This window comes from Ceratotherium simum, chromosome 5, assembly GCF_057802395.1.
Source record: "Ceratotherium simum simum isolate JZ-2026a chromosome 5, ASM5780239v1, whole genome shotgun sequence".
NCBI lineage: Eukaryota > Metazoa > Chordata > Mammalia > Perissodactyla > Rhinocerotidae > Ceratotherium > Ceratotherium simum.
This window is the reverse complement of record NC_141904.1, coordinates 70,246,370-70,273,913: the sequence shown is the minus strand read 5'-3', so window position 1 is coordinate 70,273,913 and position 27,544 is coordinate 70,246,370. Positions and strand designations below refer to the sequence as shown.

Here is a 27,544-nt window from a genome sequence, read left to right as displayed (position 1 = left end):
TAGTTCTGTCTAGTGCAGACTTAATATCGAGTATAACAGGATTCGTTATCATTTCATTTATTTGTTACATGTAAATGGGATTAACATTTATAGTCACAACCCAGTTGTGTAGAAATAGAACTGAAGTCAGATTACCTGTGATCCTCGATGTCTGCTGCCAGTGGAGGCCATTGTGTGGGTGGAGTGAGGATTGAGGGGGGAGATTAAATCTTGCAAAATAAAAGTAATTTAGTCACTTCAAATGTAAAACTTGGTCTTTTCTGAAGGGGATCAGATTATGCCATCCCCAAATATGCTACATTAGCATAAGGATTATTTTGAGCTGACGGCAACTGAGAAACAGCAGACACAGGAGGAGCTCTCTGCCCTCCTCCCATCTGCCTGAAATTAGGGCATGAATTTCCCTTTGTAAAGGCTTCCTCCTTTCTCATCACTTGAGTCTGCATAACGAACCTTGCTCAACAACCGTTGCCTACCGTATATCCCCTTGCCACAATTCACCACTTCTGGGTGTCCAGACTCTCTTTTCCTTTGTCTCATCGCTTCTCCACAGTTTATCACCCTTTGTTAAAGTGGTGTATGACCTTCTGAGTCCAACCACTTGTTTGAGTTTTCACTTCAGTTCTGTGAAGCCTGTGTGCACTTAAAAATATTAACATCAATAAAGAAACGTAGGCCAGTGGGCTTTACCCAGAAAGCAGGGTACACACTGCTCTGCTCCATTTCCCCAAACTTGTGGGGGGTTCTCTCTTATTCTCTCAAAGTTTGAACCCCATTTAGCTCCGCAACCCAGACTTTGGTATCCGTTTACTTCCTGTGTGGTGGCAACGGCCCTAACATCCTGTCCTTCATCTTGTCTTCTCTATGATCAGTCCTCCAAACGTTGGTTCTCACTTTAAGTCGAGCCCTTTTGGAATTTAAAGCAAAACCCGTTTCTCTCTTTCTCTCTCAAGTACCCAGCTCTTGCAAATCTGAAGCATTTTGCTTTCAGCCTGTTGTGTCTGCTGTGAGTTAAGAACATCCAGTAAGCCCTGCAGTTGCCTTCTTTGTTCCAGGCTCCGTCTGCCCTCCCTGTAAATACCATGGATCCAGTTGGTGGGAAGCAAGCCCCAGACAACTAGAAATACATAATGAACAAAAATGTTTAATATTTCAAAAATACTCTCCTGCTTCACGTGCTGTGCCCCTCAGAAGAAATCCTGGGCTTTGGGTTTTTTTGGAGGTGTATTTCCTGGGTGTATTTGTTTTGGGTTTTACACCTTATTGTCTGTCACCACATGGCATTTTTTCTTCTCAAGTATTTTCAAGTATATTCTTTTTTCTTCTTCAGAACATTCCAGTAGAAAATTGAGGAAGAAATTTGCTAGTTTTCCTAATAATGAATGATTATCTATTTAGTAGAAGATTGTCAGGTGGGGCATAATTGCTCCAATCAGAACGGGTAGATTGGGGATTTATCAAGTGGTCACCATTGTCTGATGAGTCTAACCACACCTAGCTTCCTTATGTTAGGCCTACCACGCACCTTCCCTTCACATTTAATCATTAAAGTATCCAATGAAATAGCTGTATCAGAGAAGGAAACTTGGGTTTCAAGGGCTATGTGGCCTGTGAAGGTTATCCTGAGAACCTTGGTAGGAGTCTAGCTGGATTTAAGACTCCATTGGACAACCATCTGCCCTGCCTCAGTTCTTCAAGGGGAGGTGCCAGAATGATGCTCAAGAACTTACTTACCCAACAAGGAGTGGACCCCGTGGGCAAAGGCTGCCCCCCATGCATTCTGCTCAATTCCCCAAGGACTGGTCACAGTGCCCTGCTCCTCACTGGTGTCCACAAATGTCTGAATGAATGATCTTCTACCTCTCCTTGTCCTTCGGGTAACATTAAGGCTTTTGAAAAAAGCACTTAACCATTATTAATAAACATTGTGCTTAGTTATTCTTTTACTCCAATCTACTGTTTGCAGGCCAAATGGAATTAATTATAAGTCTGATGGCTTTTGAAATCTACTTACAAGCTTCTCTTGATAGTAAAATTTAGGTGTTTCAACTAAAATAAAAATGTGTTACAGAGAATACGATCATGAATTATCAAGCTTCCAGGGAAACAGCCCTTTCACTTCCACAGGGGAGGAAGAGGTTCTAAGGAGCTGTGTAATGCTCAGTTCCTTCCTTGGAACTGTTTCACCATCATACATACCTAACAAATATTCCACATATTAGATGAGGTTTGCAACAAGGCAACAGACCGATTTCATGCCATGCACTTCTTTAATGGGACTCTTTTCCAAGGTGTCACCAGATATTTCGCTTCTGTTTTGTGTTCTTGCACAAACGGGCAAAGAGGTGCTTTAATAAGTACATTAAGTCAGAGTGAAGTCTATCACTGTATCTTCTTGGGCTGTAATCTCCTCCTGTCTGATTTGCCAAGACTAACAAAATCGGTTGTCTGTTTTTGTTTTCAAGAGGAGCTTCTAAAGCTGCAAACCTTAGCACAATCCTTAGAGTGTTTTTCTTACCTTTGGAACAGGAGAAGCATTTTCTTGTTTTTTTCAAGGTGCTTCAAACACTAGGCAAAAAGTCAGGATTCGAGAACTTTGGCAGGGGTGTGAGGGCAGGTGCTCTGGTTTGGGATGCCTTTTAGGAGACTTGAAGTTTGTCAACACCAAAGTCCTCTTGGTTTTGCCTAAGGCAGAGATTTTTAGTTTAGCATAGTCTTATCTATAAATTCCTCACAAGTTATTAGCACATCATAGCGAGAGTCCCAGGCTGAAGCTAAGGCAGCCACCGTACTGGATGTGGTTAAAAACCACAGACGCAGGTTTTGGAATCAGGCTGCCTGGCTTCACATTCCAGCTTTACCTGTCCATGTGCACACCACAGACAGCACTGAAATATTAGGATAATCTTATTCTTTGCACTAAGAACAAACCATTTATAGGGTAAGTACCTCCATAAGGACACATACTGTTTGAGGACCTACTGTTACTTCAAATCTATTTTCAGCTGTTCCCTACATTAGCACCATATTAGTAGAAGGGAGCCAAGGTATTTCTAATTAATGAATCTACTGTCAGGTAGTTTTTGTCTTCGAGTTTATCTTACCATTTATTTTTGCTGCCCTTACAATTAATTCAGCTTTAATTTTTACACAAGACAGGTTCACACAACCCATAAGGATTGTCATTCAAGATAAAATTTCATTCCACCAGTGCCATGATGCCCTAGGATTCATTTTTCTAATTGTTCTATTGCTTGTGCTGTTCTCCTCAGATCCACTAGGAGACCCAGACAATCCTCCTTTACTTTACTTAATAACACGGCCTGTTATTTTTCATTTCTGTAGTAATTCTATGCATAGAGTTCACAGCGTAGCAATTCTATGGCCCATTCCAAACAAATGGGGAAGGGTTTTCTTTCTCATAACCTCAAACCTCATCCTAATCCTAATGGTCATACCAAACAGTGACGCTTGGACAAGTTAGTCTCTGTGCCTCGGTTTCCTTATTTAGAAGACAAGGATAATAATTGAACCTCCTAATGAAGTTGTCATCAGGATAAATTACATGAACACATAAAAGTTCATAGACCAAAACCTGGCACTACTACTGTTACTGCTGTTACTATTACTCTGTTATTTTTATATAATCTGTTTCTGTTTACCAGCCACTCTGTGTCTTACTTAGTTCTAGCTGCTATAACAGAATACCATAGGCGGGGTGGCTTAAACAACAGATGTTGATTTCTCACAGTTCTAGAGGCTAGAAGTCCAAGATCAGGTGCCAGTCTGGTTGGGTTCTGGTGAAGGCCCTCTTCCTGGCTTGCAGACAGACAGTCATCTTCTCGTTGTATTGCCACATGGTGGAGAGAGAGCTAGGTCTCTTCCTCTTCTTATAGGGACACTAATCCCATCATGAGGGCTGCATCTTTATGACCTAATCACCTCCCAAAGGCCCTGCCTCCTGATACCACCCCTCTGGGGGTTAGGGTTTCAATATATGAATTTGGGGAGGACACAAACATACAGTCAATAACACCCTGAATCTTGGGCACCTTGTTACTTTAGCAGCTGAGCTGTTCCCAGTTCCTTCTAGAAGGAGAAAGGAAAGAGGACAGAGCACCTAAGGTGATTCCTCTTTGTCTCCTCCTGTATACCCCATCCCCAATCCAAAGGGTAACAGACTCCTTCTAGGCTTAGAAAGAAGACAGAGTCTCTGTAATAAGGAATGGTTCAGTACATATATCCAGCACTACAGGCTTTATTAGATGCCATCTACCTGTCAGAAGAGTCATTAGCAAGATCCTTACTCAGTTTTATGTGGAGATGCTTGGCATAGGAATGTTTGCTTAATATCCATAGCTTCCTGAAGCATAGAACTTGGCCCGACTTCAGCAAGGAACATTCTTTAATGCTATGTTACATTTTCTAGCAGAAAATTAGAAAGAATACTGAGAAAAATCTATTTTGAATGGATCGAACTTAACGAGAATCTAATTTTTTCTTTAGTGCATTAATTTTATAATCTAGTGGCATAGTAAATCAATACTGGGTGTATTAAACAAAGTGTTTTTCTTTTAAAGATATTCTGGAGTGTGTACAATAATATTCCTCCTGTGACTAGCCTGCCTTTGAGATGTAGTTATCATTTAATGAGAGGAGAGAGGCGACCACTTTGGTAAGTGTCTAACGTGTAATTTGAGGTTAAGGTGGGAGGGAAATGGCTGTGAACCTCATAAAATATTTACTTCATGCCAAATTGGAATGCCAAAGTAATTTTCTCCCCCATGTTGGAAAGTAATTTTAGCTGTTACTTAATTATGAAACAAGCCCCTGCCCACTGCCCACTTCACCAGGGGCTCCAGGATGCTCAGTCGGTACCTCAGTGTCCCGCCGCTGAGCATCCCGTTGCAGCTGCATGGTAAATAGGTCGTGGTTGGCACACTGAGGTATGATGCAGGTCTCTGTATGGGGTGTTGCATCATTTTGGTTGGTTCTTTTATTTGTTCAATAATGATCTGGACGGTGGAGTGAAAAAGCTTACAGGCTGGTGGGGAGATGAGGGGAACAGATGTGTTGTCCACATCTATTGTATGGTTGAACGAAGATCATATTGCCTCAGACATATCTCTCTCACAGGCCACGTAGAAAGTCTGTGATACTGATCATGGCCCAGGGTCTAGGGGACGGTGTCCTTTAATAGCTTGGTGGTGTGATGAGGGTGGTGGACAATAAACCAGTTTGCTTAGGCTAGAGTCTCAATTAGTAATAAGTCCTTATATCATATCCCTCAACTGTTCTAAGTTATTTAATCATTAATAAAATGGAACTGTATCTTGGCTCATTTGGTAGCAAATGACATAAACCTAACCTGAGCAAAAAAAAGGAATTTTTTGGCCCCCGTAACTGAGCAGTCCACTGGTAGGGCTGATTTCTGGCAGATCTGGGTGCTCAAATGTTATTAGGAATCTGGCGCTCTCTATCAGATTGGCTTTGCTTTCCTCTGTGTTGGTTTACTGTGCAGGCAGGCTCTCCTGTTTGTGGTGGTAAAATGGCTTTCATAAGCTCCAGTCTTGCACCCTACAAGGTTATCAATGTCAGTGTTCACCAGCCCCAGTCAGATGTCAGTGTTGGCTCTCATTGGCCCACCACGGGTCACCTTTCCATCCCTGGCCAGTCACAAGACTAGAAAGAGGCAGTGTTCTCATAGGCAAACCTGGGTCATAAGCCCATCTTTGAAGCTAGGATGTGAAATTAACACAATCAGAATGGGTCTGATATAAGAGTAGGGGACAAGTAGCTCCTTAAAGGGAAATTGGGGTGCTCTTACCAGAGGAAGGAGCAGACACTAAACAGGGAAATACAGCAGATGCCTACTGCAGGAGCCAAGTCTCCTATTAGGCCTACAACACAAGGTTGATAAGAGAATCAGATGAGGCGATGTCATGAACGTGATATTGAAATGTAAAGGCCCTCACACAGGTGGAGCACTTGTATTAATTTGTCCATCCCCAGATAGTCTAGGCAACCTCATCACCACCTCCTTGAGGATGAGAATCTGGTGTCCCATCACCTTCCCCTGCCCTTGTAGCCACTGAATCCCACTTTCTTCCCATCTCCACCCCCTTCCTTTTTCTTTCATCTGCTTCTGTTTCCAATAAAGGGACTGGAGGAGAATTTATTGAAGAATGCTCCATTGTTTTTTGTTTTTAATGTCATTTGTTATTAAACTAAATGTATGTAGAACTACCTAATTCTTGAATATCACTTTAAACGTTGGTCTTTGATCCAGGGAAGAGGAGAGTAATGCAAAGGGTGGCGTATGGAAGATGAAAGTCCCCAAGGACAGCACGGTAGGTTTGTTCTGATCCTTTTCTAGGACTGGCTAAGCTTGGGGCTGTTGCTGACTGCATATGATGAGCATCCTGTGCTTTTCAGACAGTCTACCTGGTGGTCTCAGACTAGGACTGGGGATGAGAAATTCTCTTCTGACCTGGGTGATTTTCTGCCTTACACTGTCACCTGGAAAATGTCTTATTGTGTTTCTCTACGGAAACGGTGTAATAGTGTGACTGCATCATAGAGTCTGAAGAGCTACACGCCTAGAAACTTTGCAGAAAAGTTGATTATGGCAGTCATTTCCCCACCAGCCATAATTAACATGTAGAAATTGGTTTACATGGTAAGCAGCAGGATCCTTCCCACCAAAGGCTCATCCCTCTTCCACTGGGGGCAAAAGCAGTTCCGAGAATGACCATGGCATGGAGAATGGGGGTGCTTGGATGCCTTGCATCTCGCCATGCTTTGGGGTTTCATGGGAGGTTATGCCCGGCCTCCTTCTTGGGCTAAGGAGAACCTGGTTGGTGGGATGGTCTGCTGGGAGGCTGGTTTGCGAGCCTCAGAAACTTAGGTTTCTCAGGATTGGGCTCTAATTCATCATACTGACTGAAAATGAACATTCAGGTCTATTCTTAAGCCCTGGGAAACCAAAAAGCTTCTTTGAAAATGGATGAAAGGGCAAATGCTACCCAGTCCCACCTTTTCATGGTTTCTTTCACGTGGATAAGCTCAAAGAATTCAAATGTCTCCAGGGACTCATATGCTTGAGCTGGAGTCATTTCCCTATAAGCACAAACCAAAAGATAAGACCAAATTTATTTGTCAAAGATGCAAACTATCATCAAGGTGTGTCGCTCCAAGACTTGCCTATTATTTGACATATATAATAAAAAATACCAGGGGAGCAAATAACAAACCAGACAGGGCCTATGAAACTCCTCTGGCCCCCTAAACAGGAGAGACAGCAGAGAATATGAGAGAGGGAGAAAATGTAAGTTGTTTTTAATTTCGAGAAGAACAAGCTTTCCTTTTCATGGCTCTTATTTACTCACACTAGACTTTGAATTCCAGTGGAAACAATCATGATGTCAGCGTTTGGTGAAAAGTGGCTGAAAGGCACACGTGTCCTTTCTCTCCTTGTTGGCCCACTTGGCCACATTCAGTCACAAACAATAACGCTTTCATGTCTGTACAAATGTCCTCCTCCCAAGCAGTTCAGCCCACTCTCAGTTGTCGCCAAGTGGGAGTCCAGTGGGCCAACCTTGTCTGAATTCAAAATGAGAGAGGGAACTTGCCCATCCCCTAACTGCCTCTCTCCACCATCAGCTTTGTCCCTAACAGTGTAAGAGACTGCAGATGGGAGAGAGAGAAAATGGAAGGGATGCTCTCTCGACGGCAGACAAGTAGACCAGAAGGGGGAGGGTCTAGGAAAGAGAAGAGAAGATCCTCCTTCTTGAGAGTGAGAGGTCGCCATGGGTAACTGCTGCCGTCTTGGTTAAAACTTCAACTGGGCTGCTTTCAGCTCCTAAGAACGTAGTAATAAACACTCTTATTATAGTTAATGTGTATTGAGCACCTGGCATATAGCAAACACGCAGCTATTTATGGAATGAATCTTAAATGTTGAGTCCTTTTGTTGCAATCACAGTGCTAAGCCCTTTGAACGCATTTGTGGACTAATTTCATGGTCACAACAACCCCGGGAGGTCGGCCCTGTTATTATTCTCTGTGCACCTAAGGAAACTGATGCTCAGAGAGGTTGATAACCTGCCCAGGTCACAGATACTAAGCCGCCTGTGAGAATTCAAACTCAGTTCTGGGAGAGTTCAGAGCCTATGAACTGTTGCAAGGAAGATAAATGGGACTAAGAACTTTTCGATGGAGAATAACTAGAAGAACTTTTAGGCCTCCAGTAACGTGTGAGTGGATACTGGCTGTTTATTGGAAAGCATTAGTAGATCCTAAGTAGAAAGGACTCCAGTTTTTCTCACGGCTGGGAAGTAGACCAGAGCATGTCCTAATTCTTCCAGGGAAATGCGTACATCTACCCATAAAGTTCTATCCCTTAGCATAAACAACCTGCCTCAAGTGAATGGAAATTTGCAAGTCTCTAGTATTCAAGAAACCGGAAATTTCTTTAAGTGTTCTTTACTTGTGTAACCTTTGAAGTACCTTATAAACTGCAAAATAAACAGAGGAAAGGGTTTTGAAAAGAAGGATTTTTACTAATAGCATTCAAATATAACCAGTTGATAAATTTTCAATCAGTGAGAGGTAAAGAAATCAGAAAACTATGTCATTTTAATGCATATTCCCCCCACTCTTCTGAACTTCATCAGGGGTTTCACTCGAGATTAGCTTTGTGACTTTGGACACCAAGTTTTTCGGATACAAAGGTTGTGACTTTGGATCACTTGTATCTATCTGTGTAAATTTATTTGTAAAACAATACAACGTATGCCACTGTTGTGAGTGTTTACGCCCGCGGGCTCCAAACACGGGCATGGAAAATGCATGTGAAGGTAAAGAAAATGTGACTTGTTTAGCTCCAGAGGATAATTGTCTAAAAATACATATGTATTTTTTGTTGTTGTTTTTTTTTGTTTGTTTGGTTTGGTTTTTTGTTTTTTGTTCTTTTCCCACGCCAGTCCACAGTTTGGAAAGAGTTGTTGTTAGCGACTATCGGGGAACAGTTCACAGATTGTGCCGCTTCAGGTAAAGAAGCCCACTGCTCTGGTCGGCGCTCCTTGTGTGTGCGTGCCTTGTGCTTGTTACTTCCAACGTTTGTTTTTGTGTATTTGACTTTTAACATGTTTTGAAGTTGTTTATTTTATAACTGTGAAGTTACTTAGGTTTTTTTATGTCATTGTGCTGTTTAGCATTATATGTGCATGTACATGTATATTTACATATGTGTATATTATGTGTATATTATATTTATGTACATATGTGTATATGCGTATATTTTTCCCCTCATAGCTCATCTTAATAGTTTCCATGACCATCTGTCCAAAATAAATAGGCAGAAAGAAAAGAAGATTTGATATCAGTTGGGCTCTTACCACAATATGTGGTAGGTTTCCTATTTCAGTTCTTCCGGAAGGGGAAAGTGCCTTTGGTGTCTAGTGGTTGTCTAGACAGAAAGGACAGTCCTTTCTGTCCTTCCCAATCCCTTCCCTCTGCCCCTCTCTTGGTCCCCCCTCAAAGAGAGCAGAAAGGGTAGGCAGGGATGCGCTCATCATTATTACCTGTGACCCCACAATTGAGGCTAAAATATAAGGTCTTCAGGACTATATACCTTAGAGACCATTTTCAAACACTGAGTGAATTTCTGAGAGCCTCTGTGAGGACATTTTTATTTTGCTTTGTTTTTATCATGAAACCACTCAAAGAAGAGAATTGAATTGCTTGTTTCAAGTTTTGTTTTCTTCTTGAGTAGTTCCTTCTGAATGCTTCCTAGGTTAACATTTAGAATAACATTTTTCCTGCTGAGCTTTTAGTTAAGATTTTTTTTTTAACTAATTGGCATTGATTAATTTGCCCTCAGATTTCTTAGCTGGTGCTCTCTTTGGGAGCCCCTGCAGGCCTAACCAGTGCCATACCAAGTTTCAAATTCATCTCACTAGCTGTTTCAAAAATTCTACTTTTGTTCTGCTTACTTCTTACACCACTTTTTATTCACTTAAGACAAAACCTGGGTTAAGATGAAATTCTCTTGAAAGTACAGATTCCTTCTGTTTTAATAGGGAGTAAGTTAGCAGCTTCACAATATGCAGCCAAAAATGCGTCCTAGGTATAATTATAAACACATAAATCCCTGGGAGAGGAAGTTTTCTGTATAAATTATTCCTGTTTCCAGAACCAGAGAAAATAGTCTAAGTAATAATAAATAGCCCGGATTGAGTAAAGAAAACCTATTGTTTTGTGGTTGACTTAGGAAATGAGAGTACCATTAACTATTAACCATTAACTCTTCCATTAACCCAGCTCTGCCACTTGAAGCAAGTCAGCTAATCTCTCTGGGCCTCACCTCCCCCATCTTTAAACAGTGACTCCTCCCAGCTCTACCGTCTTATGCTGCCAGTACCCTAAAATAATCAAGGTTTTGCTGTTGATTCTGTGTATGAATATGACATGCTTGCTGATAGATCCGCCTTTGTCAAAGAGCTGCAGCCCTTTTACCATGCTGTTTCTGAAAGTGCAGTGCAGTAGGCTACACCTAGTTACCAAAAGCCAAGCCAAACTGAAATACTGATAGTTCAGCATATTTAGCAGCCATCAATTATAGCACCCCCTGACCAACAGTGTAGAAATGGGCAATACCAAAAGACTGAAGAAGGCTGTTACTTCCCCCAAAGGCTGATCTAGGGACTTCATGGCCATTCTTGAAAGTGGCAAACTGCAAAGCTTCCCTCCCAACTTGATTTTATGTTCACACAAAATTTAACATTAAGCTCTAGTAAGTAGATTTTAAAGGTTTAAATTAAAGAATAAGAAACCTATACATAAAACAGATTTCTTGATGGGATAATAAGTTCCTGTGGATGGCCGTGATCAGGTACTATTTATTTCTTTGAAAATTCTTGTATAAATGTGACATATATACAGAAAAGTACACAAAACTATAATGTGTATAGATTGATAAATATTCACAAAGTAAACAGATGCCTGTAATGAGCATCCAGATCAAGGAGCAGAATATTACTGGCCCCCCCGAATCCTTCCCTCCTTGTCATCCCTTCCCCCAAAGGGGGCCACCAACCTAACTTCCAACACTGTAGGCTAATTTTTGCTGCTTTCAAACATTTATATAAATGGAATCATTTAGTGTCAAGTCATACACATTTAGCAAGGATCAAATTCATTTTTAAAAAGGAAAGAAGGAAGAGTGCGGGTGACAGGGGGATAGGGTGAACAGAAGGAATTATTTTACTGGTGATGAACTCCTTTAGTAAATTGGACATATCCTTATTTAAATTGTATCCAAGTACTAGAATGTTGTAATGTCCAGAAGTCAATTGGAAAAACTGATGGCATAAATATTTAGATTTACAGATTTACAGAATATTAGGCAAATTAGGCAAAGCATGTTAACTAAAGCAAAATTTTCTAATTTTGATAATGCTTACCTTTCTCGTTTTACTTATTGATGCTGAATAAGCAAGTGCAGAGAGCTGACCCTGTTTCATTAATATGTCATAGACATGTAAACCAGGAATCAAAAGTCTTTACTCCTATCATTTTGCTGTAAATTAATGTACACAAAGTGGCTGCAAGGGAGTATATAATAGTACAACAAAACCTTACTTATCCAGCTGCCATTCTCAAATATCTACAAGGCAGCCTCACATCCAGAATTTAGTTTAAAAAAAGAAAAAGACCTCCATTAATCAGTGTAGATAAATGCTTTCATGTCCGTTCACTGAAATACTGCAATAGCAGAGCCACTCTCAGGAGATATTTACTCTTGCTTTATACACAGTGCTAACAGATGGTCATTCATTCTCTAGCCCACAGTTAAAAAGTCCAAAACCAGCAGCAGGATGGCTAAAGAGAAGCACTAGAGAGCAGGAAAAATTAATAGGAAAGGAGCAGACGAGCAAACCACAAAAAGCAGAAAGAGCAACTCAGAACACACAGTCTGGGGCCAGTTAGTGTTGGGGCAAATAGCGCTAACCACCCCAAGATCCCTGAACGCTTGGCCAGAGGTCAGGAGAAATACTTGCTGTTCTTAAGAAAGACAGTCAAGCATCGAGGAAAAGTTCATTTGAGTTCACTTGGCTTTCGAGGGCAAAGTATTATGCAACTCATTTTAGAAAAAGTCTCATCAAAACAGAGTAAGAAATAGTCAAAAAGCTTTGGTAACATGTTAAAAAGGGTAAATTATTTATCTGGAAAATTGTTTGGCTGGAACACTGTGTTTATCTAAGTCCCTGGATAAATGCGATGTGACTGCTAGAGCTTTTGCCTGCTAACTTGCTTTCGTCCAACAATTCCCCTTAGAAACAGTATTTATTACGGGTTTTCTCTTGCCACCTTCTTTTTATCATCTTATCCATAACTTACAGATAGAATGATAAGTGCTTAAAAACAACGCAGGCAGACTTGAAATTATCACTTATTTCTTTTTTCCATACCTTCCCCTCAGATGACGAAGTCATAGGAGTTAGTGTCAGCGTTCGGGACCGAGAAGATGTCGTCCAAGTCTGGAATGTCAATGCCTCTTTAGTGGGTGAAGCGACCGTTTTAGAAAAGATCTATGAACTTCTGCCCCACATATCTTTTAAAGCAGTATTTTATAAACGTAAGTGCTTCATTTTGGATTATTACTTTCTAGCTTATTCTATCATACTTTTCAAGATAGAAACTGTGTTGCAAATGAGGTGAAGGCAGAATCACTTGAAATTCTATAATCCAGAAAATAATAAGATACATTCACTTGTTTTAAAAAAACAAGTTTAGTCTCAGAAATTAAAATGAGATTTTATTTTCACCTAAATGCATGGATCAGAAAAGGAGATACATAATGTATTTGTTATTTCAAAAATTTAAACCTGATCTTACATTTGTCATTCTCAGAAAAAATTACCTTCTATTTGAAGCAACAATAACAAAAATGTTATTATATGAGCTGGCAGGTAGATATTCAATCTTCCCTTCATAAACAGGAGTTTATAATGTGTAACATCTGAGTTTGTGGAGGAATGCGTTCTGAGCGCTGGAATGATTGAATGTTCTACTGAAATGCTAATACTTCCTCATTATGGGAGACTGTGACACAGAACCGAAGGAGAATTCACGCCTAGTGGTGAAATGTTAGCAGTATGAATAGGTGTGTGGACCCATTGTTTCCATCATGATTCATGTTCATTGCTTTTGTGTGCTCTTTTGAAAAAGTCATCTTTTTCATAATGAAAACAGCTTAGTGCTATTAAACCAATGTTTGGTAGATCAAACTGTGGGTTACACTTTTAACAATGAGTTAGAGAAAAGCATTGACAGCCTTACACGTATATGATAAATTTCCTATTTCCCAAACTGTTCCAAGAGTCAGTAACCCAGTTTTTTTAACTACTGTATTTCATTGAATCTAAGATGCCTTTGATGATAAGTATTATTTTAGTATTACTAAGAAAGAAAAATAAAAGGCTTCCAATTAAACCATGACACATTATTGATTCTAGGGGTCTTCAAACATGGCATGGGGAGTGGGGGAATGCATCTTAGAATTGCTGAAATACACTTCATTATTGTTTCGCTTTTCCCAACCCTTTACCAAAAAGGAGAACAAATCGAATTTTTTTTCATGATTGTCTTAGTATGATAGAGGATGTTAAAAGCAAGACCTCCCTCTAAGGAATCATATAATCACAGGCCGAATGATTTAGATTTTAAGCAGTGGAACCGATCAGGTGCTGCAGGTATTCAGGAGGTGCTTAGCTTCTGAATTGTAAATCAAAGTTTCAATAAAAGAGACGGAAAGATGGCACTGCAGAAGTCGCTTATTGGCTGTGCAGTGTGGAAATTGCAATTTGTAGATGCAATTTGCATTCCTTAGGGAACATTACTTGTATTTTCAACCCAGATAGTAACTGAAAGGTCACCAAGGGTCTTTTCCTTTTTCCATGCCACAAGACTAACCCCAGCAGAAACTCTGCTTCTGGAAGGAAGTGTGTTTCATTGCCATTTATGAACGGGGCTAAAACATTCTTTCCGCCTTTGAACCAGCTCCACATTTGACTCAAAAGAGGAGAAAAGCAATTTGGAATCATTAAGTCAGGCACTCTGGCTTTTTGTCCCACTTCAACAGTGTGACCTCGAGGAAGTCACAACTTCTCATCCTTTCACTTTCTCATGTAAATATCGAGGTGGTTGGTCTTAAATGATCTCCAAGGTCCCTTCTACTTCAAAATTCTATGATTAAATTTCCAGGTAACACGCTCGTTAGCATCAGGTTAAGATGATATGAGTGTTTCATTAGATAATTAGGCCAAAAAAGGTTAGGCTAGTTTTTAGAGCAGTGGCAATAATCAGGTAAGACTGAACCAGAAGGAGTCACTGCTTAGCTGTTGTGATGGCTGGGGGGAAGGAAAAACAAACAAAGGGGGGACGATGCAGCTTGGCCAGTTGAATCAAGCTGAGTAGACATCCTAAAGATAGATGCCACTGTGAAGTTTGTGAGTAATGCAGAACTGGCTACTGGTCTCAGTAGAAATCCATATTTTAATGGCATAAATTAACATTTAAAAACTCAAAGATGATTCAAATAAAAATTGAATTAGAAAAAAAAGCAGTTCTCTTTATTTCACAGAAAGCAGGCAGTCCTTTACTCAGTAGGGTTATACACCACATGCTGCAAAATTGATTTGGAAAAATGAGTTTTGGGCAGAAATCTTATTCCCAGCATGATGGGAACAGTTGTGCGGTGAGCTAAGTTAGAAATGGCCAACTCCATGCTATCACTCTGTCTTTTTAATAGGATCCTGGTGTAAGTATGCACAAGGTGCTGGAGCCAGGTGACAGGGCACATTTTCCATGTAGGCAGCCCTCGACTATTCTGTGAAGGCCTCCAGCAGAGTGGATGAGGATTAGGCTGTTGATAAGTTATGGATGGTTTGAATTCAGATTGGTTACTTGACTGAGAAACTCACAATGTACAGAGACCCCTCCCTGCAAATTCTTTTAGTTTCTTCAGAGCAGCTGAATGACAAATGTCTTTTCTGATGTGAGAATTGTTTAGAGCAAAGGTTGGCAAACTACAAACCTCAAGCCACATCTGCCCCCTCCCCACCTACTTTTGTATGGGCTACAGCTGAGAATCGTTTTCACATTTTTAAATTTTGGAAAAAATCAAAAGAAAAACTACATTTCGTAACGCTTGAAAACTGTATGAAATTCAAATTTCAGTGTCCATATATATATAAAGTGTACTGGTACCTGGCAAAGCCCATTTGTGTACATATCATCTCTGGCTGCTTTAGTGTCACAAAGGCAAGAGTTAATAGATGGGACAGAGATCCTATGGTCCACAAAGCCTGAAGTATTTATTCTCTGCCCCTTTCCAGAAAAGTTTGCTGACTCCTGGCTTCAAGCATTTCTCTATACCCTTTCTACCAAGGCTAACGTAAGGCTGACAGAGCTTCCTTTGTTCCCCAGAACTTTCCCCATTCTGAGTGTTCTGTTCTCCTATCTCCATAACCCATGAAAATGGCAGTATTTCAGTGTCTCAACTATGACCACCTCAGACTGTCCCTCGCACTTAGAAGTAATAGAAATCCTTGGACAGTCCGTATCTCTTGATTTATGATTTGGAGCCCAGCATCACCGAGAGGTCTGTGTCTCCTCCACTTGACCCAGCAGCACTTCATATTTTATTGCAGGGCAGACCATGTTTTCTTTGGTGTCTGTCCTAAAAGTCTTTCCTAAAAAGAAAAAATAAAACATACAAAGTAAAATATTTGTGAAATTCTACATGTAAGAAATGTTCAGTGAGGGCCAGCCAGCCTGGTGGCGCAACTGGTTAAGTGTGCACACTCCACTGCGGTGGCCCAGGGTTCGCCAGTTCGGAACCACTTGTCGAGCCATGCTGCGGCGGCGTCCCATATAGTGGAGGAAGATGGGCACGGATGTTAGCTCAGGGCCAATATTCCTCAACAAAAAGAGGAAGATTGGCATCGGATGTTAGCTCAGGGCTGGTCTTCCTCACCAAAAAAAAAAAAGAAAGAAACGTTCAGTGAAATCAGTTCGGATTACAAGCCACTCTTAGGAATTGAGCCAACGCGAGGTTACCCTGGGAGCTATAAAGTGTACTTCTCCCACCATTTATCCAAGTGACAAGCAGGTTGAGGTGACATCCAGGATGATCCTGAAGGGAAAATGGTCCTGTTCCCCTCCGCCTACCCCACAGTAGTCTGACGAATTTAGTCTATATTAAAAACAGAGAATTGGGAGGGGCTTAACAGGTGAAATGGGCCAGGTCATTGGTGCCTTCCTAGGATATCCTGCACTGCCCATGGGGGTAGGGTATGGGGGCACAAAGCATAGGGGGTCCTGAGTCACCCTTGGCTTTATCAGTCCCAAGCCACAGCGACTTTTCCACTTGGTGTGCCCTTGCTTCGTGATGACGGTTGACCAAGTCCAGGCAGTGGATTTTCAAACTTGGCCTTTTGCCTGGGAGGAAACGTTATGTGTTTCCTAGGTCTCCCATTTCCCACTTCCACTTGATAAAATTTCAATTCTTTGGAAAATATTTTTGGTAGTGTAATCTTTTATTCTTGAGTTCCTAATTGTAATTAGTCATTTGCAAGCCAGACAGGAGGGCTGAAAAAAAAAAGAAAAAACAACCCATGATTGGGAAAAATAAAAGACCCATCAATTTAATGAAATGTCATTTCCCACAGAGGGTGTTCAGAGGTGGGGGGAACATAATAGAATTGCTACTGCCCTTGTGTTCTTCTTTGTTTTGTTTTATTTTTGTTTTATTTTATTTTTAAAGATAGGCTTATGAATGGGCCTGTCCTGGGTAACCTCAGGTCCCCACCCTGTGCGTTCTGCGGGACGCATCTTCCCCTACAGCATCTGCTTGCAGCCCAACATATCCTCTTCATCAGCTTGTCAGGATTACTCATCCTCTCTGGCACAGCAAGAAGAAACAGGCAGCATGCCCATTGCTTGTTTATTCCTTGTTTTAATTTTCATTATTACGTTTCTCAGGAAATGCACGCCTTAGCTAACAGTTACTGGCACAAAAAGGTATTTGAGTTCTTGCCAACATTTGGGGAAACTGAATGAGATGCCTTAGAGAAGGGTTGCCCCATCCTTTGCTTAAAGTTTTCTTTCCTTTTTTTCTTTTTTGTTTTTTTCTGTCCTTTAGCCCATGAAGAGCATCATGCTTTTGAAGGTGGACGTGGAAAACACTAATTGCACTCTGTAAAGAATTCTTTGTCCTTTGCTGATTGGTTTTGGAAACGGTCTTAACAGGAGGGAGAGTGAAGAGAAGACTTGCCGAAGCCCGATGCTGGTCATTTTAGAGTGGGTTTCTGTCCTTGCAGATTGAGCAATTAGGATTCAAAGTGACAGGTGGGGTGGGGGGAGATTGTGTGGGTTTCTACCGTCACATTATTTGCTTTTTTTTGGCTTTCTAAATTCTCTGTTCTATTCACTCCAATTTTTTTTTTTGCCCTTTTAAATTCCTTATTCAGTCTAATTATTGTTTTCTACACTCCCCTTTCATTGAGGCACAAGAAATCGGTTTCCCTTTAAGTAGCTCTGCTGTACCTAGTTAATGAGAATATGCATACTCATGACAATACTGCTTTTGAAAACCACACTGTACTCAGAGGAATACTAGCTTGGTGAAACCTGTCTTTTGATTATTTGTTGTGACACATTCCTACATACTATGCACTGGGCATTTTTTTTTTTCTGTCCCAGGGAAAAGAAAAACCATACTTAATCTGATTTTGCACTGACAGCACACACATCTTTTATTTTTCCTATTTAAGACTTTTTTTTTTTTTTGCAATGAAAGGAAAATAATAGTTGGGTTGCCTAACATAAAAACTATAATCACAGTAGAGTGTCAGGATATAAATCAAACTCTAGGTCTTCAGACCCTCTGTGGAAATATTTCTAACCAGAATTTCAATTTGGCCATTTCAAAGGAAGGCTTAGAGTGGTAGCAAAGAATTTCTCCCAATAGGAAACCTTATATTTCTGATTTAAAGAGGAGGTGATGTTTTAATTGTTTGTTAAGCTTCTACCAAATTTTGGGTGTGTGTACCATCCACTTAGGACTTTCCAAATCAATTCGAACACGTGTTGTTAAATGAGCCCCTTTTCCTGCTCATGTTGTACGTTGTTTCCAATGATCAGTAAGTAGTCCTCCAGCCTGGGTGGCTCTCCCCTCCTTTTCTCATTTAGGAGCAGGAAGTTAAATCTCATTTCCTGGATGAATGTGAACATTCAAAAAGTCGAACTTTGAGTACATTCTGTTCATATTAATTTTTGGAATTGTTGATATATATTGTATTTATATGGAAAGAAATACTGGTTTTAGTGGAAGGAAATGGCCACCTTCTGGAACACTGAGACTCGCTCAAAATGTGCTGATTGCCTTCTCTGGACTCTGCCAAGCCTCCTCCTGCTTTTACCTGAAAAGGGGCAGGGCCGCCCGTTTGAAGATGCTCCCTCCTGCTGGCTTTTTTTGGAGTAAGGGGAGCTAGCGCATGCTTATATGTTTTGAAGAAGGGCCAAGCTCTCAGAACTTCATTGTACTCAGGATTTTTAATTCCTCTTGCAGTATTGACCAGCAGAGAAAGGTGGGGTTACTTCAAGCTTCCAACATGTGTTTGTAAATAAAATTCTCCACATTTTAAAGGACTTTCAACAATATCTATTTATAAAAGTTGTGCCCTTCACTTCATTACTAACCACATCAATCACAAGAACAATGATCATAGTTTTAAAAAAATGCTTTGTTTCTAAACTTGAGTTTTTTCAGTGATTTCAAAATGAGGTGTAAGGATTTCCGACCCATTTTTCAAAAGCCTGGGACTTGTTTCTCTAAACATTGTACTAACATCCAACTTGTTTTTAAATTATTCATCAAGGATTTAAAAAAATTATTCTGGACATGAATTAAAATTCTTTTTTATAATATAAGTATTTTTCTGATAGATTAGAAAAAGGATATAATTGACTTATCTTCATTATAATTGTCATATATATTTCCATAAGTAAATGGATTTTGAAGTATTTTTATTTTTGGATTTTATTTAAAGCATTGTGATGACATGTTCAACTTTTGCATGTATGTAGCCTTTGAAGTAAAAAAAATAAATAAAATAAATAGGACTGTTAGGCTCACATTCATGTTTTCTAGTTTCTATTGCTTATGATCACAAAACATGGCTTAACACACAAGTAGATTTTTGTCCCAGAGTACTTGTGCAACTATTATGACCTTGTGGAAAATACCAACTATGAGAAGGATTTAATTTGCCTAGGTTAAGAACCTATCATCTAAGTTACTTTGAGAGGATTTTGTCAGATTTTGCTTTGGAAATTGTTTTAATTGAATATTTAGTTTGTAAGAGACGTTGTGTGAACTAAGCTGATTTAATCACTTTAAAAACCTCTCATTACCTCCTTGGATTAAAGAAGCTAATACTCTTTCGAGATACAAGGAAATATTTTGTGGAGCATGTGACTTTTGTGTCAGGGCAGTGTACCCATCTTGGCCAAGCTGGGGAAAGTGGGAACTTATACTAGAATCTGGGTTTTTTCAACCAAGTCCTTGCAGACGTAGCCTGTGCTCTCCACAAAGAGCCATACAGAAGCCCGAGAGCTCACTTTCTTGTCTTTGTCATTCCTGGGGTCTGTGATGCAGAGCCATCGACTGTCATGGAAACCAGCATGCTTTCTCGCCTCCTATTATTCCCTGGGTTGTCAAACCTCAAGTGCTTGCTTACATCGGGAAAGTCACACCCCTTAAATAAGGACGAATAATATCCATTTAAAGTAACTTGTCTAGATTTCAATTTTCGTTAAACACTTTCTGAAGTACTGACTGACTCCAATTAAAAATTTCCTCCTCTCCCCCACTTTTCCACATTTCTGAAATGAGGGTGTAGTTTACAGCAAATATACACATTTAATATAATGTTGATATTAAATTCATGGTACAGTCGATGGAGAAAAACCATGAAAAGAAAAACACAACTCTAGCAAACTTTAAGTGAGTTTGACTCTAACCTTCTCAACTCTCTTCTTGAATTTAGCTCACGTCTGTATCATACACACAGTCACAAGACTTTATAGTTGAAAGAAACTCTGGGTATAATTAGGTCCATTAGACGCAATGTCCAATCTACCGACAGGGCCAGTGCCTTGACCAGACCTGTCTGTTGTGGAAGGACATGGGGCTGGCGAGCAACAGAGCTGGACATTGAAGTCTGCAGGCTACATCCCAATCCAGGCTTCCTTAAACCAAGAACACTCCAAGTCTGTCAACCTAACTCCAAAACACGTCACCCTGATCAAGTACTACATAAGTGATCCAGCCTGGCCATTGATAGGCCTATACATAATCAGATGTCCTCATTATAAACAGCTCTCATTTTCTCCCTCTCATTCCCAGTGACTGAAGCAGTGTTACAGTTAGGTGTTTGAAAATAACCTTATTATTATAGGAGTTGGGCCTTTGCTATAAGATGCTCAACTCTTAGAGGATCCCAACTTTCGTACTTACACAAAACTGACAACATTTGGAGCGATCACATGGTGGCGCTGCCTTCCAGCCGACGGTTCTGGCTCAGCAGCATAATTTATCCAGCTATGTTTTTGTAATTATTTTAAGATTCTACTGCATTTTGCTTTTACGGTTTTATAAAAATTTGATGATATACTACCAATAGAAATTTAGCTCTCCTATACCTAATAAAAGTGTGTCAAAGGTAGAACTCCCCAGATGTGCTTAAAAAATCTCAAATCTTAGGCTCTCATTGAGCCTAGAAGCAGTTATGAAGAAAAAGAATGAAATAAACTAACATGAAATACCAGAAATATTCCATCAAATATTGTGCCCAAAGGGAGAAGTAAAATTAGGGTTTGGGTTTTTTTTTTAGCTTTCTAAATATGGAACTCCCCTTTAAAAATGTAAGTCTATGATTTACCTTTCCTATGGTGTATGTTCTGTAAGGTCTCACTCAATACAAATGCAAGTAGAGGACTGCCTGTGGGTAGTTTATTTCTTAAAAGAATCGATGCAGACCAATTCAAAATTACTTAAGAGTTTGGTGACACAGGATTGTGCAAGCCAGGATAATTGCCTCAGCAGCTGAGAGGAGTCAGAAGGTGAAGAGGAACAAGATAGGAACAGAGGTGCAGTGAAAAACCCTTTGAACCTATGCTCCTGGATATCAGTTAGAATGGGTTCTTCTTCTACTTCTCTCACAAGGGAAAAAGCCCCAATAGATTCCTTACACATCTGATGATACTGTTCTGTCTCATTTTCTGTTTTTACATAGGCATCAAAATCTGGAAACACTTCTTATGTAGGTTAACCCATTGAGGCTAAAAGTCACTATCTTGTGTTGTAGAGATATTTTCGTCTTGCTGACATGACTCCATTTTTTAAAAGAAAACTCAGACTCTTAGAATTTTAGAATGGAAAGGACCTTTGAGATCATCTACCAGTGCTTCTCACCCCTGAGCATGCAGAGGAATCACTGGGGTGTTTACTTAATATGCAGATTTCTTGACTCCAATCCTAGAGATTCTGATTTCAGTAGGTCTGGAAGGCCTAGATACCTGCCTTCTTAGCAAGTGCCCAGTGATTCTAATGCAGATGTCCTTCAGATCTCACTTTGAGAACCCCTGATTATAGCCAACCCCCCACTATGACAAATAAGGAAAGCCTCCCACCTCCCAAGCCCTCTCAGATGACCTGATTCGAATGTATAATCCCAACAACTCCAGGAAGGCTGGAGAAAGCCGTTACCACTAAGACTTGAGAAGATGATGCTGGTAAATAAGAACTTTATGGCGAGGACTACAGCATAATAGGTAGCCCCTCTCCGCAAGTCCATCATAAAAAACCTTTAATACAGCGTGGTGGCTTTTCTCTTTTCTAAATACCATTTCAGCCTGTTAAGAAAAAAGAAATTAATGTTCAGAAAAAGTAGTTACTCCCTATGTGTGGTAACTGCTTTTCTATAATGTCTTATGGCATCTGGGGTTCAGCATCATTGAACAAAGATTAAATGAACATTACAGAGCTATAAAATTGCATGTAAAATAACGCAAAACCATTCAAATGACTATCAAAGTAGTCTGTGAATGAATTTGCACTAAAATTAATTGTCACTCTTAGACATAGGTTAGCAGAGCTGTTACTAAACTGGAGGGTTTCTTTAATGCATAGAAGTGTCAAAAAAATCAAATAAGTATTCCCTAAATCATGTGAATGATAAGCAAAAGTCATTGTGAAGTCAATATTTTTTTGTTCATCATTGCTACTAAAATTTAGAGTCCCATTGTATATGTGTGTGTTGAATGTACCTTATTAGAATATCCAATAAAATAGCCTTTTGGATATTCTATGCTCCTGTGTCCTTCAGAAATCATGGGGTTGAAGGAATCTGTGTTAAATGTTTTATTTTGGTTGTTGCCTGAAAAAGATCATCAACTCATTTAACTAAATGCAAGATTTATTTATGAAAATTTCAACTTCTAATGTTGAAGTCAGAGAATTTTTCTTAAACTTTTATTTTGGAACAAGTGTTTGAGATTTATTAAACTGGCCACTTTGCGTTAGACAGCGGAGCATGAAGTAAATATGAGCGTTTCTGAGTTTTCTATAGAAAATTAATGGTACCTCTGGTCTTTTTACATACGAAGATTTCAGAAGGTGAAATTTTTAATTTTAGCACTTTACATTATATGATGAATGGGGAATATTAAAGGACTTTGAGCATTTTAATAAACTTATAGGGTTTCTGTTTTCAAATAGAGCTATTAACTTTGTGAGCATACATTAAATTCCCCCCAGATCTCTCAGAACTTAATCAAATAATATGGCTTACATCCACTGTATGGTTTTATTAAAAAGTTAAACTATCTTCTTAGTAATCTTTTAATAACAAGTCACCATCCCTTTGCATGTATCCTCACGGATGTTTTAGTTCCATTTAAATTACTACACAAAAGTATTTCAGAGCTTAAACCAGTAAGCACACTTTAGCATGTACATCCAGTACCATTCGTCTCAAATTGAAAATCTTATCAGTTGCAGTCAAAATTATTCATTCTTTCAGACTGTCTTACCTGTGTAAGTTGAAGCAGGTTTATTTGCCTTATGTTTTGGATATGCTTGTGCCCCCTCCTCCCCACTGTATACCATCTGTGCCCTGTGCATTTGGGGCCCTTCCACATCTGGCTACAAGCTGGTGTAATGCCCTTCCTTTTGATCTGGCTTCATCTAGTGATTTGCTCAGTATTTTTAAGGTCAGACTGAAAACTTTTCTGTTCTAGTTATTTTTGATTTTATATTGTGTGTTGTGTTTGATGTTCAGATACATGTGAAAGTTGCTTCTATAAGTCAGTAATTTTTATTCCAGCATTTTACAGCAATAAGGTAAGATGAGACTGACCTTTTCTTACTTGAAAATGTAGTGATTTATGTGTTTAGTGCAAATGTTTAGACTTTCCATGCAAAAGTTCTTGCAGTTTTCTCATTTGAGACGATATTGCTATGAATTTGTACTCCTTCCTTTTTCAAGTTATAACTTGGTCGGGTTTGTTTTAAATGTTTATTAGTTTGTAGAACTTTATGTTGAGATTTTCTCTAACCTGTTGCCACTAAATCTCACTCTGTATTTGGGTCCTGTAGTATAGAAATGTCATTCTCCTCTCTCAAGCTTAAAATGTCATGCAGTTTTGTTAACCACATTGCTTCATCTTAGTTAGATTCCAAGTATATGTGTGGTGATTGTCATAACCCTGTTTATCTGGCACATAGTGAAACTTTCTATCCAACTCCTCCTAGCGTGTGCCTGACACTTAGTAGGTTGTCTATGGTACTCTGACTGGAAGCAGCTCTTTTTATTTCTTGTACTCCCCTATTGAACATATTTGGTGACGGGGCTCATCTTGGTCTTTTAGAAAACACACTTTATGTATTTCAATTCTTTTTCTGTGCTCTTTCGTAAGAATGGTTTCATTTTAGAATAACTCAATTACTCTTGTTTCCGTTTTGTCCTCCAATTTGCCTATAAGATTCAGTTGTCCCCCATTTAGCCCAAGTAAAGTGAATTTTACTCTTCCTTTCTGACAGTCTAATATATCCCTTTAAAAACAAACAAAAAATACCAGCCAACTGTTATTTCTCCCATTCATATGTAGACTTTCCTATCTCTCACTGTAGAAGCAAGCAATTCAAGGTTATGTATGTGATGCCCAGTTAATTTTAACACAGTGAATTTAATGAAATCTTTGAGGGGCAGGGCATAACACTCTGAAGGCTTTAAGATTTCATGATATCTCCCTCTCATGTTTGAGTCTGATTACTGTGTAATCTGCGTGTACTTTATCATCTGGTGGTTATTAATGCACTTTGTTCTTGGTTGTTTTATAAGCATAGGCTCTGTCTTCCCACCTAAGCTACAGTGTTTTCGAGACTAACACCAGTGATTCTTTTAGTGTACTAACGGCTATTAAAGAACTTTTAACTGTGTTCACTAATGAATGTACTGTGTTAAAGAAAAAAAAAACTCTGGAATCCTACGGAAAGATAGATCTTTTGTTATAGGAAGAAAAGAAAACAGTAGCATTTACGAGGCTCAGCAAGTTAAAATGTATATCATTGAAATATGTATTTATTTCCTATCATCTGGCTAGGCTATGGTGCTGACTAGCTTATTTCTTGCCAGAGAAAATAAGTTTAAATCATAAGCATATTTAACTAGCAAGCATAAATCATAAGGCCTTCTAATCATAAGCATGTTGAACTCTGGTACCATTTGTACAGATGGTATGGTTAGATGTGTGCTCCTCCCAGCCCCAAAGATGTGGACAAGATCTTACTCCCCAATTTCCTCTTTCACTCGGGAAACTTAAATCATTTGCTTTTTGCACATGCAGAATTCTAGAAAGCACAGAACTGAAGGAAGGTTTCAAGTCCTAGGAAAGTTGTGGGTTTTGTGACTTACTCTTACTGGAGAATGATGAAAATGAAAGTTAAACACTAAAGCAATGGTCCCTTTTTAAGGCAAAAATAATTAGCGTTTCATGAAGATAGTCAAGTTATAAGGGACAAAACTTTGATATTCAGAATGTATCTTTTTTTAAAAAAAAAACAAACATCATGGAATCATAAATAAAATTTTAACAGAAGTCCATTGGCTTGCAAAGAGTGTTCCCCAGGTAGCTGGGTCTATAGAAATACTTTTAGATACTGCAAACAAAGCTCCTATTGTAAAATATATTTTTTAAAGTATTTTTAAAGTGTAGTAAAACAATAACACATCTATACTGATATGCATTGCATGGCAAAATGTTAACATTTTGGAAGCCAGTAAGCATAATTTATGTACTTATTGATTTTGTTTTGTGAAACATCATTTTTTAAAACCTTTTTATTGTAATAAAACAAAGATACAGAAAACCACTCAAAACAAATGTGTAACTGAGTGAATTGTTATAGGAACATGCTTATAACAGCACCCAGGTCGAGAAATAGAACTTTGTCAGCCCCCTCAGGAGCCCCCTTCACGAGTCCCCTCCCAGTCACAGCCCCTGCCTTCCCCACTAAAATAACCATTACCCTGACCTACAGTAAGCACTTCCTTGCATTTCTTTCTGGTTTTATCACTCAAGTGATAAACATCACTTTTATCTTTTTATATAGAAGCTCCTCTACTTATGAAAGTTGGGTTCAGAAAAGTTATATATAAGCTCTTTAAATCATAAGTGCAGAATGACACTCTGTAAGCAGTTGCCACCCCCATAAGTCAGTGATTGGGCAGAGTTTGACATGTTTCTGCTGTAGTGTGTGGCTCTGTTCATAGCTATAATATCAGTAATAAATAATAGCTAATGTCTATGGACTTATGCCATCTAAGCAGTAGATTACTTAATAGACTTCTCCACAAAACACTACAAGGTAAATACTATTATTGTTATTCCCATTTTCTGTATGTGTGAAACAGGTTCAGAGAGGTGAAGTAACTTGCCCAAGGTCACACAGTCTCTCTCAGAGCCAAGATACATCCAAGGTAGTGTGGCTCCAGCCTGTTCTCCCAATGCTAGGCTACCTTGACGGAAGTTGAAGATTCTGGTGTACAAGAATTTTGAGATTCCTATTATAAGATCCTTTCTAAAGGAAAGGATGTACAGCTTTAAGAAAAAGCTTGAAAACTCGCTGGTCTAGTTCTACCTTTTCATTTTACAGATGAAGAAATGACCCAGAAAGTAGAAAGAATTTATTTAAGGTCATACAAGCAGTTGGTGGCAAAGTTGCAGCCAGATCCCCCAAATCTTCTGGCTGTTAAAATCAGTGATCTTTCCTTCATTCCATACCTTATGTGGGAAAAATACACATTTTCTAATCTGCTTTTTTGCATCAGTGCCACACAAGCAGACTTGACTTGAAACCAGTTTATAACTAGGACATACCATCCACTTGCTTATTTTCTCAAGGTTTTAACTGAGAATTAAAAAATTTATATTTGAATTTTGCTTTTCTCTCTCACTTATTGAGTGCCCAATCTGTAGATGCACATGCCTAACACTCTTCTCCTAAGAACGTACAAGAATAACACATTTGACTGGTGTGGATGGCAGGTGAAAAAGAATTACTGCTGTAGTGTAGGCCCTTCAACATATTCACGGCCAATTCTGGATTATCCCAGCACAGATGGATCCCGCAAAATCCCTCTTCTACTTCTTACTGGTGACCTTCAACTATTTGTGTTTGCAAATGCTTCTACCAGGGATTTGAAAAGAGAAGAGCAGAGAAGATGGGATTTTGTTTCTTGACCAGTGTTAGGTGTCCTAGTAAAAGGTTTGGTGGTTTTGGTGACAGACTGTGGGATTCTCTCTGGGTTGAACTCCTCTGGGATGCCCAACTTAGCCTTGGATGTCAACAATCAGGAGGGAAGCAAACTGGCATAATACAAAGAGCTTAGTTTGGAATTTGCGTTATTGGGTTGAAATCCTATTAGTTTATGCCTTGAACAAGTTACTTATCTTCTCTGAGCTCCAGTTTCCTCATCTTAGAAGGGAAGAAGGTAGAGCTTCTTCAAAGCAAAAAGCATATATAGGCACCCAGCTCAGTACTTTGCTCATGTAGAGAGTTAGTAAATGGTACTTCCATTAGTTGACTTTCCATTTGTCCATACAGTAGAGAATGAACTGATCCAATGAAACTTTCTCACTCTACTCTTGAGGTCTTGGTCCAGCTTAAGTTGTTCAAGGTCCTGCAAGTTGTTGGTGACAACATTGGCCAAACCCACTAGTCTCCTAACTGCTTGTTTACTGATCTGTTGACCTCATCACACCATATTGGAAAAAACAACAAATCGGCCATCTTCACTTGAGCTCTGTGTACCTGACTTCTGAGTCGATTTGCCATGAACTAATTTAAAACCTGAATGAATCTTCCAATTAATTATTTTCTAAGGATGTTATTGCATTCACTACTCAGGAA

General features: G+C 39.4%; 1 protein-coding gene across 3 annotated transcripts in view; it reads left to right on the top strand.

Moving 5' to 3' along the window:
• EIF4E3 (eukaryotic translation initiation factor 4E family member 3) overlaps positions 1–19,203 on the top strand; it is a 38,936-nt gene extending 19,733 nt beyond the window's left edge. For all 3 annotated transcript variants that reach the window (XM_087431344.1, XM_087431342.1, XM_087431343.1), the window contains 5 exons: positions 4,581–4,675; positions 6,290–6,350; positions 8,985–9,051; positions 12,485–12,640; positions 17,210–19,203. In XM_087431344.1, coding sequence (XP_087287470.1) covers positions 4,581–4,675; positions 6,290–6,350; positions 8,985–9,051; positions 12,485–12,640; positions 17,210–17,256 — 426 coding nt within the window. In that variant the 3' untranslated portion in view covers positions 17,257–19,203. The remainder of the gene's footprint in view (positions 1–4,580; positions 4,676–6,289; positions 6,351–8,984; positions 9,052–12,484; positions 12,641–17,209) is intronic.
• Positions 19,204–27,544: the final 8,341 nt, after the last annotated feature.